The 23,764-nt window shown below is 38.3% G+C and overlaps 1 protein-coding gene across 1 annotated transcript in view; it reads left to right on the top strand.

The window, feature by feature from the left end:
* The window catches only part of LOC133554170 (integrin alpha-5-like), a 114,500-nt gene that overhangs the window by 36,775 nt on the left and 53,961 nt on the right, over positions 1-23,764 (top strand). The window contains exon 2 of the mRNA XM_061902608.1: positions 1,916-2,046. Within this exon, the coding sequence (XP_061758592.1) occupies positions 1,916-2,046 (131 nt within the window). The remainder of the gene's footprint in view (positions 1-1,915; positions 2,047-23,764) is intronic.

Below are 23,764 nucleotides of genomic sequence, written 5' to 3'. Positions count from 1 at the left end.
AAAAGAGTACACAATGATTTCTAAATCCTTTTCAACTTATATTCAATTGAATAGACTGCAAAGACAAGATATTTCATGTTCACATTTTTTTTTGGTGTGCAAATAATCATGAACTTAGAATTTCACGTGTCTTGCTGAAATAAGCAGGGGCGTCCATGATAACATATGTTGCTCCAAAAGCTATATGTACCTTTCAGCATTAATGGTGCCTTCACAGATGTGTAAGTTACCCATGCCTTGGGCACTAATACACCCCCATACCATCACACATGCTGCCTTTTACACTTTGCGTCTAGAACAATCTGGATGGTTCTTTTCCTCTTTGGTCCGAAGGACACGGATTCCACGGTTTCCCCCAACAATTTGAAATGTGGACTCGTCAGACCAGAGAACACTTTTTCCACTTTGCGTCAGTCCATCTGAGATGAGTTCGGGCCCAGCGAAGCTGGCGGCGTTCCTGGGTGTTGTTAATAAATGGCTTTGGCTTTGCATATCCATCCATCCATCCATCCATCCATCCATCCATCCATCCATCATCTTCCGCTTATCCGAGGTCGGGTCGCGGGGGCAACAGCCTAAGCAGGGAAACCCAGACTTCCCTCTCCCCAGCCACTTCGTCTAGCTCTTCCCGGGGGATCCCGAGGCGTTCCCAGGCCAGCCGGGAGACATAGTCTTCCCAACGTGTCCTGGGTCTTCCCCGTGGCCTCCTACCGGTTGGACGTGCCCTAAACACCTCCCTAGGGAGGCGTTGGGGTGGCATCCTGACCAGATGCCCAAACCACCTCATCTGGCTCCTCTCGATGTGAAGGAGCAGCGGCTTTACTTTGAGTTCCTCCCGGATGGCAGAGCTTCTCACCCTATCTCTAAGGGAGAGACCCGCCACACGGCAGAGGAAACTCATTTGGGCCGCTTGTACCCGTGATCTTATCCTTTCGGTCATGACCCAAAGCTCATGACCATAGGTGAGGATGGGAACGTAGATCGACCGGTAAATTGAGAGCTTTGCCTTCCGGCTCAGCTCCTTCTTCACCACAACAGATCGGTACAACGTCCGCATTACTGAAGACGCCGCACCGATCCGCCTGTCGATTTCACGATCCACTCTTCCCCCACTCGTGAACAAGACTCCTAGGTACTTAAACTCCTCCACTTGGGGCAGGGTCTCCTCCCCAACCCGGAGATGGCATTCCACCCTTTTCCGGGCTTTGCATAGTAGAGTTTTAACTTGCACTTACACATGTAGCGACCGACTGCAGTTACTGACAGTGGTTTTCTGAAGAGTTCCTGAGCCCATGTGGTGATATCCTTTACACACTTACGTCAGTTTTTGATGCAGTACCGCCCGAGGGATCCAGGGTCACAGGTATTCAATGTTACGTGCAGTGATTTCTCCAGATTCTCCGAACCTTTTGATGATATTACGGAGCGTAGATGGGGAAATCCCTAAATTCCTCGCAATAGCTGCTTGAGAAATGTTGTTCTTAAACAATTTGCTCAGGCGTTTGTTGACAAAGTGGCGACCCTCGCCCCGTCCGTGTTTGTGAACGACCGAGCGTTTCACGGAAGCTTGCTTTTATACCCAATCATGGCACCCACCTGTTCCCAATTAGCCTGTCCACCTGTGGGATGTTCCAAATAAGTATTTGATGAGCATTCCATAACTTCCTCAGTCTTTTTTGCCACTTGTGCCAGCTTTTTTGACATCAAATTGCAAAAAATAACAAAAGTTTTCCAATTGGGATGTTAAATATCTTGTCTTTGCAGTCTATTCAATTGAATATAAGTTAATTTGCAAATGATTTTATTCTCTTTTTATTTAGCATTTACACAAGGTGACAACTTCACTGTTTTTGGCTTTTGTACGTGTGTTTAAAATTTGAGCAATGATCTAAAAAGATGTTGTGTCTCCTTTCAGTGCCAGCGTGGTGGTGGGCGCCCCCAAGGCCAACACCAGGCAGAGCGGCATTGTGGAGGGCGGATCGGTCGCTTACTGCCCGTGGAGCCTCGGCCAATCAGATTGTCACGCCATCGAGTTTGACGTGGAAGGTAAGCGACGTGCTGACTTTTAGACGCTAAGATCAAGAAGGAAATAGCGTGTTCTCTGGAGTTCACAGTACATGAAACAATGTGGGTGGATATTATATATTTTTTAAAATTGTCAACATATTTACTGAAACTACATAATTCATTCAAATATTAAAATGGATATTTTAGTTAGACTTTTTAAAAATTGAAATGATTACTTTTTTCATGTATTTAACATTTTTTTATTTTTGCAATATTCTCATTAATTCATTTTAGTTTTTTTACAATGTGGGTGGATATTGTATATTTTTCTAAATTATCGACATATTTATTGAAACTACATAATTCATTTAAATATTAAACGTAAATATTTAAGTTAGATTTTAATTTTTTAAGTATATAAGTTTTTTAAGTATTTTTTTCAATTTGTTTTATTTTCACTACATCAGCTTTTATTATTCATTTGAGTTCTTTTCTACAATGTGAGTGGATATTGAATTTTTTTTTAAATTGTCAACATATTTATTGAAACTACATAATTAATTCAAATATAAAAAATAAATATTTTAGTTGCATTTTTTTGTATTAAAATGTTACATTAATTTGATTTTTTTAATTATTTGTTAGTTTTTTTATTTAAATATATCAGCATTAATTCTTAAATTTTTTTTTTTTACAAAGTGGGTGAATATTGAGTATTTTTTTAAATTGTCAACATATTTATTGAAACTACATAATTAATTCAAATATAAAAAATACATATTTTAGTTGCATTTTTTTGTATTAAAATGTTACATTAATTTGAATTTTTTAAGTATTTTTTTTTTTCAAATTATTATACCAGCATTAATTCTTCATTTTATTTTTTTTTACAAAGTGGGTGAATATTGAATATTTTTTTAAATTGTCAACATATTTTTTGAAACTACATGATTTATTCAAATAGTAAAAATAAATATTTTAGTTACTTTTTTTGTATTAAAATGTTACATTAATTAGAATTTTTAAAGTATTTGTTAGTTTTTTTTATTTTTACCATATCAGCATTAATTCTTCATTTTAGTTTTTTTACAATGTGGGTGGATATTGTATATTTTTTTAAATTGTCAACATATTTATTGAAATTACATAATTCATTTAAATATTAAACATAAATATTTAAGTTAGATTTAAAAAAAATTGTTTAAAAGTTGCATTAATTTAAGTTTTTTAAGTATTTTTTTTGTTTAATTTTTAGTACATCAGCTTTTATTATTCATTTGAGTTTTTTCTACAATGTGGGTGGATATTGTATATTTTTTTAAATTGTCAAGATATTTATTGAAACTACATAATTCATTTAAATATTAAAAATAAATATTTTAGGTACATTTTTTGTATTAAAATGTTACATTAATTTGAATTTTTTAAGTATTTATTTTTTTAATTTTTATTATATCAGCATTAATTCTTCATTTTTATTTTTTTTTACAAAGTGGGTGAATATTGAATATTTTTTTAAATTGTCAACATATTTTTTGAAACTACATAATTTTTTCAAATAGTAAAAGTAAATATTTTGGTTACCTTTTTTTGTATTAAAATGTTACATTAATTTGAATTTTTTAAGTATTTGTTAGTTTTTTTATTTTTACCATATAGCATTAATTCTTCATGTTAGTTTTTTTACAATGTGGGTGGATATTGTATATTTTTTTAAATTGTCAACATATTTATTGAAACTACATAATTCATTTAAATATTAAACATAAATATTTAAGTTAGATTTAAAAAAAATTGTTTAAAAGTTGCATTAATTTAAGTTTTTTAAGTATTTTTTTTGTTTAATTTTTAGTACATCAGCTTTTATTATTCATTTGAGTTTTTTCTACAATGTGGGTGGATATTGTATATTTTTTTAAATTGTCAAGATATTTATTGAAACTACATAATTCATTTAAATATTAAAAATAAATATTTTAGGTACATTTTTTGTATTAAAATGTTACATTAATTTGAATTTTTTAAGTATTTATTTTTTTAATTTTTATTATATCAGCATTAATTCTTCATTTTTATTTTTTTTTACAAAGTGGGTGAATATTGAATATTTTTTTAAATTGTCAACATATTTTTTGAAACTACATAATTTTTTCAAATAGTAAAAGTAAATATTTTGGTTACCTTTTTTTGTATTAAAATGTTACATTAATTAGAATTTTTAAAGTATTTGTTAGTTTTTTTTATTTTTACCATATCAGCATTAATTCTTCATTTTAGTTTTTTTACAATGTGGGTGGATATTGTATATTTTTTTAAATTGTCAACATATTTATTGAAATTACATAATTCATTTAATTATTAAACATAAATATTTAAGTTAGATTTTTTTTTAAATTAAAATGTTGCATATACGTTTTTTAAATATTTTTTTAAAAATGTGTTTTATTTTTACTACATCAGCTTTTATTATTCATTTGGGTTTTTTCTGCAATGTGGGGGGATATTGTATATTTTTTTAAATTGTCAACATATTTATTGAAATTACATAATTCATTTAATTATTAAACATAAATATTTAAGTTAGATTTTTTTTGTATTAAAATGTTGCATATAAGTTTTTTAAATATTTAAAAAAAATTGTTTTATTTTTACTACATCAGCTTTTATTATTCATTTGAGTTTTTTCTGCAATGTCGGGGGATATTGTATATTTTTTTAAATTGTCAACATATTTATTGAAACTACGTAATTCATTTGAAAATTAAAAAGAAATATTTTAGTTAGACTCCGATGAGGTGGCAATTTGTCCAGGGTGTACAGCGCTTTCCGCCCGATTGTAGCTGAAAAAGGGAATAAGCGGTAGAAAATGGATGGATGGATGGATTTTAGTTCGATTTTTTTTTTAATTGGCCCTAGTGTGTGAATGTGAGTGTGAATGTTGTCTGTCTATCCGTGTTGGCCCTGTGATGAGGTGGCGACTTGTCCAGGGTGAACTTCGCCTTCCGCCCGATTGTAGCTGAGATAGGCGCCAGCGCCCCCAAAAAGGGAATAAGCGGTAGAAAATGGATTGATGGATGTTACAACAATTAAACTTTTAAAAGTATTTTTATTTTTTAAATTTTTACTATATCAGTATTAATTCTTCATTTTAGTTTTTTTTACAATGTAGGTGGATATTGTATTTTTTTTTTATTCTCAACATATTAATTGAAACTACACAATTTATTTGAATATTAAAAATAAATATTTTAGATTTTTTTTAAATTAAATTGTTACATTAATACAAGGCTTCACGGTGGCAGAGGGGTTAGTGCGTCTGCCTCACAATACGAAGGTCCTGCAGTCCTGGGTTCAAATCCAGGCTCGGGATCTTTCTGTGTGGAGTTTGCATGTTCTCCCCGTGAATGCGTGGGTTCCCTCCGGGTACTCCGGCTTCCTCCCACTTCCAAAGACATGCACCTGGGGATAGGTTGATTGGCAACACTAAATTGGCCCTAGTGTGTGAATGTGAGTGTGAATGTTGTCTATCTATCTGTGTTGGCCCTGCGATGAGGTGGCGACTTGTCCAGGGTGTACCCCGCCTTCCGCCCGATTGTAGCTGAGATAGGCGCCAGCGCCCCCCGCGACCCCAAAAGGGAATAAGCGGTAGAAAATGGATGGATGGACATTAATACAATTTTTGTAAGTATTTTTTTTTTTTTCTATATCAGCATTAATTATTCATTTTATTTTATTTTTTACAATGTTGGTGGATAGTGAAACTAAATAATTAATTTAAATATTAAAAATACGTATTTTAGTTAGTTATTTTTTTATTAAAATATTACATTAATTTACATTTTTTAAGTATTTTTATTTTTACCATATCGGCATCAATTCTTAATTTTTTTTTTTTTACAATGTATGTGGATATTGCACATTTTTTTTAAATTGTCAACATATTTATTGAAACTACATAACTAATTTAAATATTAAAAATACATATTTTATTTCGATTTTTTAAAAATTTAAATATTACAATTTTTTTAAATTTTTTTTAAGTATTTTAATTTCTTTTATTTTTATTTGTACTATATCAGCATCAATTCTTAATTTTAGATTTTGTACAATGTGGGTGGATATTGTATATTTTGTTTAATAGTCAACATATTGATTGAAACTACATAAATTATTTGAATATTAAAAATAAATATTTTAGATTTTTTTAAATTCAATTGTTACATTAATTTAATTTTTGTAAATATAAAAAAAAAAAAATCTATATCAGCATTAATTCTTCATTTTATTTTTTTTACAATGTGTGTGGATATTGTATATTTCTTTAAATTGTCAGCATATTTATTGAAACGAAATAAGTCATTTAAATATTAAAAATAAATATTTTAGTTAATTTTTTGGTTATTAAAATATTACATTAATTTCCTTTTTTTTTTTTTTTCATATATCATTATTGATTCTTCATTTTGGTTTTTTTAACAATGTGGGTGCATATTGTATATATTTTTAAATCAACAACATATTTATTGAAACTACAGAATTCATTTAAATATTAAAAATACATATTTTAGATAGATTTTTTTTTTAAATTAAACTGTTACATTAATTTTATTTCTTTAAGTATTTTTATTTTTATTTTTTTATTTTATTTGTACTATATCAGCACTAGTTCTTCATTTTTGGCCCCTGCTTAAATCTGCCTGAGGCAACTGAGGTACTTGTAGATTTAGTTGTGTTCAAAACCCCCAACAGCTGCAGGCATGTTCCCCAGATGGTGAACGCGGTATTTGGTCAAGCCAACACTTAATAATAGTACTTTGCTGCCTTTGTGTACTCTCTCCGCAAGCCAGCGCCGCCTTTTCTCCTTTCCGCTCCTGTTGTCAGCAGCGGGTCTGGATCGGCCGACACCGGACTCTTATCGCTTCCTGGACCGGGGGACCAAGCCCTTTTTGTCCTGTTTGCGTCCGGGGAAAACCTAATTGGGTGTCGAGGAACACTTTTTGAAGGATGCTTCTTCAGTCCTTCCTCAGGGTGGGCGGCAGATAAGAGGGGGGGCGGGGGCCAACAAAGAGTGTTTGCATAACAGGTGAACAGGACACCGCCCGGCTTGACAAAAAGGTTCCAGGTGAGCTAAAGATTGGCGTGGAATGAATGGACGACTGTCGGGGTTGACAGAAGCCACAGAAAGCTTTTTTTAATTATTATTCAAAGACCTCTCAACAGACTTTATTCCAGTAAATTCCAAATCAACACTTCTTTATTGGCCCCCGCCACTTTTGAACCGTTTTTTATTTGCTATATTGGACATAATAATAATAATAATACCTGCGATGAGGTGGCGACTTGTCCAGGGTGTACCCCGCCTTCCGCCCGATTGTAGCTGAGATAGGCGCCAGCGCTCCCCGCGACCCCGAAAGGGAATACGCGGTAGAAAATGGATGGGATGGATAATACCTGCGACGAGGTGGCGACTTGTCCAGGGTGTACCCCGCCTTCCGCCTGATTGTAGCTGAGATAGGCACCAGCACCCCCCGCAACCCCAAAAGGGAATAAGCGGTAGAAAATGGATGGGATGGATAATAATAATAATACATCTTATTTGTAAAATAACTTTACATCGAGCAAACAACCTCAAAGTGCTACAGTGCATTAAAAAAAAAAATCAAATAAAAATAAAAACTAGAACAGCCTAATAGCTAGAACTAACACGCATATAAACTCTGCCCTTTTAATGTCTTTAATGTCCTTTTGTTTACCTTTTTCTCACCTTTTTTGTAAGGGACACCACATGTTTGCAGACCCGTCAGCGATCCTGTTCTGTCTCCCTGTAATTTTTGTCTGATCTTGAATGGGATCGTGCTGAAAATGTTTATTCCCCCCGCAGGGATTAGTACAGTATTTCTGATTCTGATATATCTAAAAAACAATTATTTAAAAAAAAAAAAAAAAGATTAGCCTTTTTTTTAAACAAGCTTTCACAGTCTGTGGTGCCCTCAGGTGGTCAGGGAGAGCGTACCTGCGTTTGGAACAGAAAGCCCGGTCTCTCATTGTTCGGAGGTTAGTCTGTCCAAGGCGGAGGTGTCGTGTGGAGGATTTGGGGGTGAGCAGTTCTTTGAGGTAGAGGGGGGGGGGGGCAGTTCCACGGAGGCACTGGTGAGTTGTATTCAATCCTGATTGGAACAGGAAGCCAGTGAAGGGATCCCAACAAGGGTGTTTTGCCATGTTCCTGAGGTGGCAGAAGGAGGTCCTCCACACACTGCCAAAAGTCAGTGTTCAAAAACAAGAAAAAAATAAATAAAATTGTGGGTATTTTACTTGAGCTAAGTAAAATTATCTGCCAATAGAACAAGAAAATTTGGCTTCTCAAGACTTTCCAAAACAAGAACCATTAGCTAACATCAATGAACCCCAAAATAACCTTAAAATAAGTATATTCCCACTGATAACAAGTGCACTTTTCTTGATAGAAAAAAAAAAGAGACCTTTTTTGTTAATATGTTGAAACATAAATGCTAGTGCCATTATCTTGACATAATGATATGTCATTTATTCAAACCAGCAAACTTACACTACAAAATAGTTAATTTTTCTTAAGGGAAAGGCAACAAGGCAACCGCTTGTTATTCTCGGGGTCTCTTAGCCACTAAGGCAAATCATATTGTCTAAAAATGCATTTTTCCATCTATAAAATGACATCATCGCGACAAGTGCGTGCTCTTTCAGTCAATTAGTGCGCGAGAAATATATATATATACATATATATATACATATATCCTCCCAGTCTGTGGAACGCTCTCCCTGACCAACTGAGGGTACCACAGACTGTGAATGCTTTTTAAAAAAGGCTTTAAAAAACCCTTATTTTGAAAAAAAGTTTTTTTTTTTTTAGATATATCAGAATCAGAAATACTTTATTAATCCATCCATCCATTTTCTACCGCTTATTCCCTTTCGGGGTCGCGGGGGGCGCTGGCGCCTATCTCAGCTTAATCCCTGAGGGGGAATTCAAATTTTCAGCACAATCCCATTCAAGATCAGACAAACCTTATATATATATATATATATATATATATATATATATATATATATATATATATATATATATATATATATATATATATATATATATATATATATATATATTCTAGACTGTTCCAACATTCCACAAGGTCCCCAACATTCTCGACTGTTCCCAACATTCTAGACTGTTCCCAACATTCCCCAAGGTCCCCAACATTCTAGACTGTCCCCAACATTCCCCAAGGTCCGCCAACATTCTCGACTGTTCCCAACATTTTTCAAGGTCCCCAACATTCTTGACTGTTCCCAACATTTTTCAAGGTCCCCAACATTCTTGACTGTTCCCAACATTTTTCAAGGTCCGCAACATTCTCGACTGTTCCCAAAATTTTTCAAGGTCCGCAACATTCTCGACTGTTCCCAAAATGTTTCAAGGTCCGCAACATTCTCGACTGTTCCCAACATTTTTCAAGGTCCCCAACATTCTCGACTGTTCCCAACATTCTTGACTGTTCCCAACATTCCCCAAGGTCCCCAACATTCTTGACTGTTCCCAACATTCTAGACTGTTCCCAACACTCCCCAAGGTCCCCAACATTCTCGACTTCCCAACATTCCACAAGGTTCCTAACATTCTTGACTGTTCCCAACATTCTAGCCCAGGGTTCACCAACCTTTTTGAAACCAAGAGCTACTTCTTGGGTACGGATTAATGCAAAGAGCTACCAGTTGATACACACTTAAATAATATATATATATATATATATATATATATACATATATATATATATATATATATATATATATATATGTATGTTAATTTTAAAGAATATTAAAGCAATAGGTAATATATATATATATATATATATATATATATATATTGTTGACTGTTCCCAACATTCTAGACTGTTCCAACATTCCACAAGGTCCCCAACATTCTCGACTGTTCCCAACATTCTAGCCCAGGGTTCACCAACCTTTTTGAAACCAAGAGCTACTTCTTGGGTACGGATTAATGCAAAGGGCTACCAGTTGATACACACTTAAATAATATATATATATATATATATATATATATATATATATATATATATATATATATATACATATATATATATATATATATATATGTATGTTAATTTTAAAGAATATTAAAGCAATAGGTAATATATATATATATATATATATATATATATTGTTGACTGTTCCCAACATTCTAGACTGTTCCAACATTCCACAAGGTCCCCAACATTCTCGACTGTTCCCAACATTCCCCAAGGTCTGCAACATTCTCGACTGTTCCCAACATTTTTCAAGGTCCCCAACATTCTTGACTGTTCCCAACATTCTAGACTGTTCCCAACATTCTAGACTGTTCCCAACACTCCCCAAGGTCCCCAACATTCTCGACTGTTCCCAACATTCCACAAGGTTCCTAACATTCTTGACTGTTCCCAACATTCTCGACTGTTCCCAACATTCTAGCCCAGGGGTCACCAACCTTTTTGAAACCAAGAGCTACTTCTTGGGTACTGATTAATGCAAAGGGCTACCAGTTTGATACACACTTAAATAATATATATATATATATATATATATATATATATATATATATATACTCCCCGGCCCCCAGCCACATTTTTTTTATTGTAATTTTGTCGAATTTACCTGAATGTGGATGAACTATTTCTGTTCAAAATAGTTTGAAAATGTGACACGTTAAGTGTTTGAATATTAAACGTCCGTTTATTGAACTGTGCCGACTGTACTACTATATAAGTACGTATTTCCTCTTGTTTCATTGAAAATTAAACCGCAAAGTCCATTCGACTGTCATCTGTTTTAATCTTGAGGCACATTTGTGTCAAAGTCATGTTTTTTTTTTTTTTTATTTCATGCTTGAAATAAGAAATGATTACTTAAAAAAAAACAGTTCTATACTGGTGAGTGTTGATATTGTAGTTTCAAGCATGTTTTACTCAATATAAGTCATCAAATCTGTAATATCTTACTGAGATCATTTAAAATAAGTAAAACGCTCCAACTTAAAATCTGCTTAGTGACAAGAATGATCTTATCAGACAGAAAATAAGCAAATATCCTCCTTTTTTGAGACATTTCCTCTGACTCAGGTTTCAGTTTTTGCAGTGCAGTTGTTTTATGGGAGCCTCAAAGGTCAGGTGACGGTCCGTTCTAAATTCTAACGCCCAGATTAGTGACTGAGGACCAGAGGTGAATGTGGGGAAAAAGCAAAAAAATCCCTCAGTAGGTGATGTCACCGCCAGGACTTTGAAGAAGTCGGTCAGCGCGGCCAAAGAGCGCTGCTGAGCTGGTGCTGCAGTCCTGGAAACATCTGCACGCCAAGCATGGCTGACATTAAGTGTTGCAAGTCTTTTTCTGCCAGTTGGGTGGCGATGGAGGCAGTCATCTTTTAAGACCACTCATTAAAAAAGTGCTGGAATGGGATAGCAAGAGTGTCGTCATGGCTGCTTGTTGGGCTTTTTCGCAGCCTAAAAACACACAAAGTTGAACACGACTCGATCCAGGATTTACCCGCTTGGCAGTAAAGCAATGGCGGAATCGACATAAGCATGCATTATTTTAGACTCTTGGCTAAGAGAGAGCTAATATGAAGGGAAACTACCTACAGTATATGATCCAATCCAAACAACCTTCCCTAGTCATGACACAGAGGAAAAAAAATCCCAAAACTCCAACAAACATGGTCGCACATAAGACATCTTTCTCATTTAGGTTAGTGATTTGTTTTAATGTCATTCGGCATTAAAACAAATCAAAAGTACACCAATTTAAATCCATTACAAGGGTTGGCAGGAAAAAGTGCAAAACTCTCTGTCTACTCTTTTCCATGTTTGGCGGATTTTAGCTGTTTGGTATTTCTGATTGACGAAAAATTTTTTAAGGAGGTGGTCACGAAAGTAAACAAGGTAGGGATCGAATTTTCATATAATCTTAATAACCAATTACAATATTTAATAATTATATAATATTTCATCAGCTATATTTACATATTTGTATGTATATATGTGTATATATATGTATGTATATATATGTAAGTATATATGTATGTATATATATATATATACACACACATATATATATATACATATATATATATATATATAAATATATACATACATAGGGACAGCGTGGCGCAGTGGGATAGTGGCCGTGCGCAACCCGAGGGTCTCTGGTTCAATCCCCACCTAGTACCAACCTCGTCACGTCCGTTGTGTCCTGAGCAAGACACTTCACCCTTGCTCCTGATGGGTGCTGGTTAGCGCCTTGCATGGCAGCTCCCTCCATCAGTGTGTGAATGTGTGTGGGAATGGGTAAATGTGGAAGTAGTGTCAAAGCGCTTTGAGTACCTTGAAGGTAGAAAAGCGCTATACAATTAGAAAAAGGATGGATGGGAAGTACAACCCATTTATTTATTTATCATTTATATATGTATATATACATGTATTTATACATATACATACATATATACATACATATACAGTATGTATGTATAAATGTATGTATATATATATATATATATATATATATATATATATATATATATATATATATACCGACGTGTATTTATAAATGGTTGATTTATATAGGCTAGTAAGGTCATCCACAAGCTCCTGCTAATAGTGTTGCTTTTCCGACATGGACTTGTTTCTTCAGCATTGTCCACACCTTTAAGTCAGGGCTTTGTGAAGACCATTCCAAAACCTTCATTCTAGCCCGATTCAGCCATTCCTTGTACCACTTTTGACATGTATTTGGGGTCTTTGTCCTGTTGGAACACCCAACTGCGCCCAAGACCCAGCCTCCGGGCTGATGACTTTAGCTTGTCCTGAACAATTTGGTGGTAATCCTCCTTTTTCATTGTTCCATTTACTCTCTGTAAAGCAGCGGTTCCATTGGCAGCAAAACAGGCCCGGAGCATAATACTACCACCACCATGCTCGACGGTGGGCATGGTGTTCTTGGGATTAAAGGCCTCACCTTTTCTCCTCCAAAAATATTGCTGGGTATTGTGGCCAAACAGCTCCATTTTGGTTTCATCTGACCACAGAACTTTCCTCCAGAAGGTCTTATCTTTGTCTATGTGATGTCACCGTGTGTGTGTATTCATCCAGTAGTTTTGTTCATGTCCATGGCAGCTTTGCTCGGCCTGTGTCTCGGGCAGTTTGACTTCTGCCCCACAAGGCCAGCCTCTAAATTAGCCTCACTAATTGGGTCAGAGTGTCCACCCTCCCGTCCACTTCCTCCCGAGATAAGACCATGGAGGAGGTGTGTGTGGGGGGGGGGGGGCACGGAGGAGGGTCGGCCCATTCAGGAAAGAAGAAGAAGGGGGAAACTAGCCCCCCCCCCCCCCCCCCCCCCCAGCTCCAAACACAAGTCATGTGATGAGTGAATTTGACCATTTGTCTTTTTGACCTGCAGACACAAAAACACACTCTCATGTCTGTGCACCCCCACAATGTGGTGGGCCGGTCTCGGGAGAGAACACACACACACACACCCCTCAACCCGACCCCCCTACCCCCAGTCACATGCCATGTGCCCCTTTTGGAATCTCCAGTCGTTTTACCCAGATATAGCGCTACATGTGACTGCCTTCATTCGAGAATGTTCCCAACATTCACAGATATCCATATCCATCCACAATGTCCACAACATTCCAGAATGTTCCCAACATTCTAGACTGTTCCCAACATTCCCCAAGGTCCCCAACTTTCTCGACTGTTCCCATCATTCTAGACTGTTCCCAACATTCTAGACTGTTCCCAACATTCTAGACTGTTCCCAACATTCTAGACTGTTCCCATCATTCTCGACTGTTCCCAACATTCTCGACTGTTCCCAACATTCTAGACTGTTCCCATCATTCTAGACTGTTCCCAACATTCTTGAATGTTCCCAACATTTTAGACTGTTCCCAACATTCCCCAAGGTCCCCAACATTCTCGACTGTTCCCAACATTCTAGAATGTTCCCAACATTCCCCAAGGTCCCCAACATTTTCTACTGTTCCCAACATTCTCGACTGTTCCCAACATTCTCGACTGTTCCCAACATTCTAGACTGTTCCCAACATTCTTGACTGCTCCCAACATTGTAGACTGTTCCCAACATTCACAGATGTTCCTATCCATCCACAACATTCCAGAATGTTCCCAACATTATCGACTGTTCTCAACATTATCGACTGTTCCCAACATTCTTGACTGTTCCCAACATTCACAGATATCCCTATCCCTCCACGATGTTCCCAAGATTCTTGACTGTTCCCAGCATTCTAGACTGTTCCCAACATTCCCCAAGGTCCCCAACATTCTCGACTGTTCCCAACATTCCCCAAGGTCCCCAACATTCTCAACTGTTCCCAACATTCTAGACCGTTCCCAACATTCTAGACTGTTCCCAACATTCTTGACTGTTCCCAACATTCTAGACTGTTCCCAACATTCTCAACCATTCCCAACATTCTAGACTGTTCCCAACATTCTCCAAGGTCCCCAACATTCTTGACTTTTCCCAACATTCTAGACTGTTCCCAACATTCCACAAGGTCCCCAACATTCTCGACTGTTCCCAACATTCTAGACTGTTCCCAACATTCCCCAAGGTCCCCAACATTCTAGACTGTTCCCAACATTCTAGACTGTTCCCAACATTCCCCAAAGTCCGCAACATTCTCGACTGTTCCCAACATTCTAGACTGTTCCCAACATTCCACAAGGTCTCCAACATTCTCGACTTTTCCCAACATTCTAGACTGTTCCCAACATTCCCCAAGGTCCCCAACATTCTCGACTGTTCCCAACATTCCCCAAAGTCCCCAACATTCTCGACTGTTCCCAACATTCCCCAAGGTCCCCAACATTCTCAACTGTTCCCAACATTCCCCGAGGTCCCCAACATTCTCGACTGTTCCCAACATTCTCGACTGTTCTCAACATTCTAGACTGTTCCCAACACTCCCCAAGGTCCCCAACATTTTCGACTGTTCCCAACATTCAAGACTGTTCCCAACATTCCCCAAAGTCCCCAACATTCTCGACTGTTCCCAACATTGCCCAAGGTCCCCAACATTCTCAACTGTTCCCAACATTCTAGACTGTTCCCAACATTTCCCGAGGTCCCCAACATTCTAGACTGTTCCCAACCTTCTTGACTGTTCCCAACATTCTAGACTGTTCCCAACATTCCACAAGGTCCCCAACATTGTAGCCCAGGGGTCACCAACCTTTCTGAAACCAAGAGCTACTTCTTGGGTACTGATTAATGCAAAGGGCTACCAGTTTGATACACACTTAAATAAATTGCCAGAAATAGCCAATTTGCTCAATTTACCTTTAACTCTATGTTATTATTAATAATGAATGATATTTATTTTTGTGGAAACACTGATCATCTTAATGATTTCTCACAATAAATATATATTTTAGGTGAGATGTTTTAAATAGGTTAAAATCCAATCTACACTTTGTTAGAATATATAACAAATTGGACCAAGCTATATTTCTAACAAAGACAAATCATTATTTCTTCTAGATTTTCCAGAACAAAAATTTTAAAAGACATTCAAAAGACTTTGAAATAACATTTAAATTTGAATCTACAGATTTTCTAGATTTGCCAGTATATCTTTTTATTTTATTTTAATCATAATAGGTTTGAAGAAATAATTCGCAAATATTCTTCGTTGAAAAAACAGAAGCTAAAATGAAGAATTAAATTAAAATGTATTTATTATTCTTTACAATAAAAAAAAAATACTTAAACATTGATTAAAATTGTCAGGAAAGAAGAGGAAGGAATTTAAAAGGTAAAAATGTATATGTGTTTAAAAATCCTAAAATCATTTTTAAGGTGGTATTTTTTCTCTTAAATTGTCTTTCTGAAAGTTATAGGAAGCAAAGTAAAAAAAAAAAAATGAATTTATTTAAACAAGTGAAGACCAAGTCTTTAAAATATTTTCTTGGATTTTCAAATTCTATTTGAGTTTTGTCTCTCTTAGAATTAAAAATGTCGAGCAAAGCAAGATCAGCTTGCAGGTAAATAAATACCATTTTAAAACTAGAGGCAGCTCACTGGTAAGTGCTGCTATTTGAGCTATTTTCAGAACAGGCCAGCGGGCGACTCATCTGGTCCTTACGGTGACCCCTGATCTAGACTGTTCCAAACATGCTTGACTGTTCCCAACATTCTGGACTGTTCCCAACATTCCAGATTGTTCTCAACATTCCAGAATGTACCCAACATTTACAGATATCCCTATCAATCCACAATTTCCTCAACATTCCAGTATGTTCCCAACATTCTTGACTGTTCCTAACATTCCAGAAGGTCCCCAACACACACAGATATCCCTATCATTCCAGAATGTCCCAAACCTCCAGAGTGTCCCCAAAATTCCAGAAGGTCCCCATCATTCCAGAATGTTCCCGACATTCACACATATCCCTATCAGTCCCCAACATTCCAGAAGGTCCCCAACATTCTAGAATGTTCCCAACATTCCGGAATGTCCCCGTCTTTCCAGAGTGTCCCCAACCATGCAGAATGTACACAACATTCACAGACATCCCTATCAATCCAGAATGTCCCAAACTTCCAGAATGTCACCAGCATTCTCGACTGTTCCCAATATTCACAGACATCCCTATTATTCCAGACTGTCCCCTATCAATCCAGAATTTACACAACATTCACAGATATCCCTAATATTCCAGAATGTCCCAAACATTCACAGGTATCCCTTCATTCCTAAATGTCCCCAACCTTCCAGAATGTACCCATCATTCTAGACTGTTCCCAACCTTTACAGGTATCCCTATCAATCCAGAATGTCCCCAACATTTCACAATGTTCTCCCCATTCTAGACTGTTCCCAACATTCTAGACTGTTCCCAACATTCCAGATTGTTCTCAACATTCCAGAATGTTTCCAACATTCCAGAATGTACCTAACATTTACAGATATCCCTATCAATCCAAAATTTCCTCAACATTCCAGTATGTTCCCAACATTCTTGACTGTTTCTAAAATTCCAGAAGGTCCCCAACATACACAGATATCCCTATCATTCCAGAATGTCCCAAACCTCCAGAGTGTCCCCAAAATTCCAGAAGGTCCCCATCATTCCAGAATGTTCCCGACATTCACACATATCCCTATCAGTCCCCAACATTCCAGAAGGTCCCCAACATTCTAGAATGTTCCCAACATTCCGGAATGTCCCCGTCTTTCCAGAGTGTCCCCAACCATGCAGAATGTACACAACATTCACAGACATCCCTATCAATCCAGAATGTCCCAAACTTCCAGAATGTCACCAGCATTCTCGACTGTTCCCAATATTCACAGACATCCCTATTATTCCAGACTGTCCCCTATCAATCCAGAATTTACACAACATTCACAGATATCCCTAATATTCCAGAATGTCCCAAACATTCACAGGTATCCCTTCATTCCTAAATGTCCCCAACCTTCCAGAATGTACCCATCATTCTAGACTGTTCCCAACCTTTACAGGTATCCCTATCAATCCAGAATGTCCCCAACATTTCACAATGTTCTCCCCATTCTAGACTGTTCCCAACATTCTAGACTGTTCCCAACATTCCAGATTGTTCTCAACATTCCAGAATGTTTCCAACATTCCAGAATGTACCTAACATTTACAGATATCCCTATCAATCCAAAATTTCCTCAACATTCCAGTATGTTCCCAACATTCTTGACTGTTTCTAAAATTCCAGAAGGTCCCCAACATACACAGATATCCCTATCATTCCAGAATGTCCCAAACCTCCAGAGTGTCCCCAAAATTCCAGAAGGTCCCCATCATTCCAGAATGTTCCCGACATTCACACATATCCCTATCAGTCCCCAACATTCCAGAAGGTCCCCAACATTCCAGAAGGTCCCCAACATTCTAGAATGTTCCCAACATTCCGGAATGTCCCCGTCTTTCCAGAGTGTCCCCAACCATGCAGAATGTACACAACATTCACAGATATCTCTATCAATCCAGAATGTCCCAAACTTCCAGAATGTCACCAGCATTCTCGACTGTTCCCAACATTCACAGACATCCCTATCATTCCAGACTGTCTCCTATCATTCCAGAATTTACACAACATTCACAGATATCCCTAATATTCCAGAATGTCCCAAACATTCACAGGTATCCCATCATTCCTAAATGTCCCCAACCTTCCAAAATGTACTCAACATTCTAGACTGTTCCCAACCTTCACAGGTATCCCTATCAATCCAGAATGTCCCCAACATTTCACAATGTTCTCCCCATTCTAGACTGTTCCCAACATTCTAGACTGTTCCCAACATTCAAGATTGTTCTGAACATTCCAGAATGTTTCCAACATTCCAGAATGTACCCAACATTTACAGATATCCCTATCAATCCACAATTTCCTCAACATTCCAGAATGTTCCCAACATTCTTGACTGTTCCTAACATTCCAGAAGGTCCCCAACATACACAGATATCCCTATCATTCCAGAATGTCCGAAACCTCCAGAGTGTCCCCAAAATTCCTAAAGGTCCCCATCATTCCAGAATGTTCCCGACATTCACACATATCCCTATCAGTCCCCAACATTCCAGAAGGTCCCCAACATTCTAGAATGTTCCCAACATTCCGGAATGTCCCCGTCTTTCCAGAGTGTCCCCAACCATGCAGAATGTACACAACATTCACAGATATCTCTATCAATCCAGAATGTCCCAAACTTCCAGAATGTCACCAGCATTCTCGACTGTTCCCAACATTCACAGACATCCGTATTATTCCAGACTGTCTCCTATCATTCCAGAATTTACACAACATTCACAGATACCCCTAATATTCCAGAATGTCCCAAACATTCACAGGTATCCCATCATTCCTAAATGTCCCCAACCTTCCAAAATGTACTCAACATTCTAGACTGTTCCCAACCTTCACAGGTATCCCTATCAATCCAGAATGTCCCCAACATTTCACAATGTTCTCCCCATTCTAGACTGTTCCCAACATTCTAGACTGTTCCCAACATTCCAGATTGTTCTCAACATTCCAGAATGTTTCCAACATTCCAGAATGTACCTAACATTTACAGATATCCCTATCAATCCAAAATTTCCTCAACATTCCAGTATGTTCCCAACATTCTTGACTGTTTCTAAAATTCCAGAAGGTCCCCAACATACACAGATATCCCTATCATTCCAGAATGTCCCAAACCTCCAGAGTGTCCCCAAAATTCCAGAAGGTCCCCATCATTCCAGAATGTTCCCGACATTCACACATATCCCTATCAGTCCCCAACATTCCAGAAGGTCCCCAACATTCCAGAAGGTCCCCAACATTCTAGAATGTTCCCAACATTCCGGAATGTCCCCGTCTTTCCAGAGTGTCCCCAACCATGCAGAATGTACACAACATTCACAGATATCTCTATCAATCCAGAATGTCCCAAACTTCCAGAATGTCACCAGCATTCTCGACTGTTCCCAACATTCACAGACATCCCTATCATTCCAGACTGTCTCCTATCATTCCAGAATTTACACAACATTCACAGATATCCCTAATATTCCAGAATGTCCCAAACATTCACAGGTATCCCATCATTCCTAAATGTCCCCAACCTTCCAAAATGTACTCAACATTCTAGACTGTTCCCAACCTTCACAGGTATCCCTATCAATCCAGAATGTCCCCAACATTTCACAATGTTCTCCCCATTCTAGACTGTTCCCAACATTCTAGACTGTTCCCAACATTCAAGATTGTTCTGAACATTCCAGAATGTTTCCAACATTCCAGAATGTACCCAACATTTACAGATATCCCTATCAATCCACAATTTCCTCAACATTCCAGAATGTTCCCAACATTCTTGACTGTTCCTAACATTCCAGAAGGTCCCCAACATACACAGATATCCCTATCATTCCAGAATGTCCGAAACCTCCAGAGTGTCCCCAAAATTCCTAAAGGTCCCCATCATTCCAGAATGTTCCCGACATTCACACATATCCCTATCAGTCCCCAACATTCCAGAAGGTCCCCAACATTCTAGAATGTTCCCAACATTCCGGAATGTCCCCGTCTTTCCAGAGTGTCCCCAACCATGCAGAATGTACACAACATTCACAGATATCTCTATCAATCCAGAATGTCCCAAACTTCCAGAATGTCACCAGCATTCTCGACTGTTCCCAACATTCACAGACATCCGTATTATTCCAGACTGTCTCCTATCATTCCAGAATTTACACAACATTCACAGATACCCCTAATATTCCAGAATGTCCCAAACATTCACAGGTATCCCGTCATTCCTAAATGTCCCCAACCTTCCAGAATGTACTCAACATTCTAGACTGTTCCCAACCTTCACAGGTATCCCTATCAATCCAGAATGTCCCCAACATTTCACAATGTTCTCCCCATTCTAAACTGTTCCCAACATTCTAGACTGTTCCCAACATTCCAGATTGTTCTCAGCATTCCAGAATGTTTCCAACATTCCAGAATGTACCCAAGATTTACAGATATCCCTATCAATCCACAATTTCCTCAACATTCCAGAATGTTCCCAACATTCTTGACTGTTCCCAACATTCCAGAAGGTCCCCAACATACACAGATATCCCTATCATTCCAGAATGTCCGAAACCTCCAGAGTGTCCCCAAAATTCCTAAAGGTCCCCATCATTCCAGAATGTTCCCGACATTCACACGTATCCCTATCAGTCCCCAACATTCCAGAAGGTCCCCAACATTCTAGAATGTTCCCAACATTCCGGAATGTCCCCGTCTTTCCAGAGTGTCCCCAACCATGCAGAATGTACACAACATTCACAGATATCCCTATCAATCCAGAATGTCCCAAACTTCCAGAATGTCACCAGCATTCTCGACTGTTCCCAACATTCACAGACATCCCTATTATTCCAGACTGTCCCCTATCAATCCAAAATTTACACAACATTCACAGATACCCCTAATATTCCAGAATGTCCCAAACATTCACAGGTATCCCGTCATTCCTAAATGTCCCCAACCTTCCAGAATGTACGCAACACTCTAGACTGTTCCCAACCTTCACAGGTATCCTTATCAATCCAGAATGTCCCCAACATTTCACAATGTTCTCCCCATTCTAGACTGTTCCCAACATTCTAGACTGTTCCCAACATTCCAGAATGTCCCCATCATTTTAGAAAATAGCGTCACTAAGCTTCAATTAGCGTGATGGGATCCGAGGCTTCCACAAACGAGATTAGCCGCTACCAAAACAAAGCGTCTCTAACCTGCCCCTCCCTTCCTCCCTTCCTCCTTTCCTCCCTTCCTCCCTGCTCTTCGTGTTGGATAATGGTGAGGCATTCATGTGTCCCTTCTGTGAGCAATGTCACTAACGAGCTTGCATCCATTAGAGCAACAGCATTTAGGTTTTAGGCCATTAGCTCCGTTCTACGTTGAAAATCAATCGCCTTAGCGTCCTTTGTCGATGATGGTTAATCAGCGGGAGAATTGCATATATGCATCACTCAGAGGTCCCGAACATGCTGACAGTAGATGAGCTCATCTGCTTCCTTTGGGGTGAAGACAATCCTACTAATGTGTTCTGTACTGCCGTTCTAGACTGTTCCCAACATTGCAGACTGTTCCCAACATTTCAGAACGTCCCCATCATTCCAAAAAGTTCTCGACTATCACAGATATCCCTGTCAATCCAGAATGTCCCCAACATTGTAGACTGTTCCCAACATTCCAGAACGTCCCCATCATTCCAGAATGTTCCCGACATTCTAGACTGTCCCCAACCTTGCAGAATGCACGCAACATTCACAGATATCCTTATCAATCCAGAATATCCCCAAACTTCCAGAATGTTCCCAACATTCATAGATATCCCGAACATTCCAGACCGTTTCCAACATTCCAGAAGGTTCCCATCCTTCCAGAATGTCCCCAACCTTCCAGAATATCCCCATCATTCTAGACTGTTTCCAACATTCCGGACTGTTCCCAACAATCTGGACTTTTCCCAGAATGCGCCCCAACATTCATAGATATCACTATCATTCCGGAATGTCCCCAGCATTCCGGAATGTCCCCAACATTACGGAATGTTCCCATCATTACGGAATGTCCCCATCATTCCAGAATGTCCCCAACATTTTAGACTCTTCCCAGCATTTCAGCATATTCCCAACATTCCAGAATGTCCCCAACATTCCAGAATGTTTCCATCTTTCTAGACTGTTCCCAACATTCTGGACTGTTCCCAACATTCCGGACTGTTCCCAACATTTTAGACTGTTCCCAACATTCTGGACTTTTTCCAGAATGTTCCCCAACATTCATAGATATCCCTATCATTCCAGAATGTCCCCAACATTACAGAATGTTCCCATCATTCCGGAATGTCCCCATCATTCCAGAATGTCCCCAACATTTTCGACTCTTCCCAGGATTTCAGCATGTTCCCAAAATTCCAGAATGTCCTCAACCTTCCAGAATGTCCCCAGCCTTCCAGAATGTCCCCAACATTCCGGAATGTTTCCATCATTCTAGACTGTTCCCAACATTCCGAACTGTTCCTAACAATTTAGACTGTTCCCAACATTCTGGACTTTTCCCAGAATGTGGCCCAACATTCATTCCGGAATGTTCCCAACATTACGGAATGTCCCCAACATTCCGGAATGTCCCCAACATTACGGAATGTTCCCATCATTCCGGAATGTCCCCATCATTCCAGAATGTCCCCAACATTTTAGACTCTTCCCAGCATTTCAGCATGTTCCCAACATTCCAGAATGTCCCCAACCTTCCAGAATGTCCCCAACATTCCATCTTTCTAGACTGTTCCCAACATTCTGGACTGTTCCCAACATTCCGGACTGTTCCCAACATTTTAGACTGTTCCCAACATTCTGGACTTTTCCCAGAATGTGCCCCAATATTCATAGATATCCCTATCATTCCAGAATGTCCCCAACATTACAGACTCTTCCCAACATTCCGGAATGTTCCGATCATTCCGGAATGTCCCCAACATTTTAGACTCTTCCCAGCATTTCAGAATGTTCCCATCATTCCAGAATGTCCCCAACCTTCCAGAATATCCCCATCATTCTAGACTGTTTCCAACATTCCGGACTGTTCCCAACATTCTGGACTTTTCCCAGAATGCGCCCCAACATTCATAGATATCACTATCATTCCGGAATGTCTCCAGCATTCCGGAATGTCCCCAACATTACGGAATGTTCCCATCATTCCGGAATGTCCCCATCATTCCAGAATGTCCCCAACATTTTAGACTCTTCCCAGCATTTCAGCATGTTCGCAACATTCCAGAATGTCCTCAACCTTCCAGAATGTCCCCAGCCTTCCAGAATGTCCCCAACATTCCGGAATGTTTCCATCATTCTAGACTGTTCCCAACATTCCGGACTGTTCCTAACAATTTAGACTGTTCCCAACATTCTGGACTTTTCCCAGAATGTGGCCCAACATTCATTCCGGAATGTTCCCAACATTACGGAATGTCCCCAACATTACGGAATGTTCCCATCATTCCGGAATGTCCCCATCATTCCAGAATGTCCCCAACATTTTAGACTCTTCCCAGCATTTCAGCATGTTCCCAACATTCCAGAATGTCCCCAACATTCCAGAATGT

The sequence above is a fragment of the Nerophis ophidion genome, linkage group LG06 (genome assembly GCF_033978795.1).
Source record: "Nerophis ophidion isolate RoL-2023_Sa linkage group LG06, RoL_Noph_v1.0, whole genome shotgun sequence".
Lineage (NCBI taxonomy): Eukaryota > Metazoa > Chordata > Actinopteri > Syngnathiformes > Syngnathidae > Nerophis > Nerophis ophidion.
This window is presented reverse-complemented; position numbering and strand designations above follow the sequence as displayed.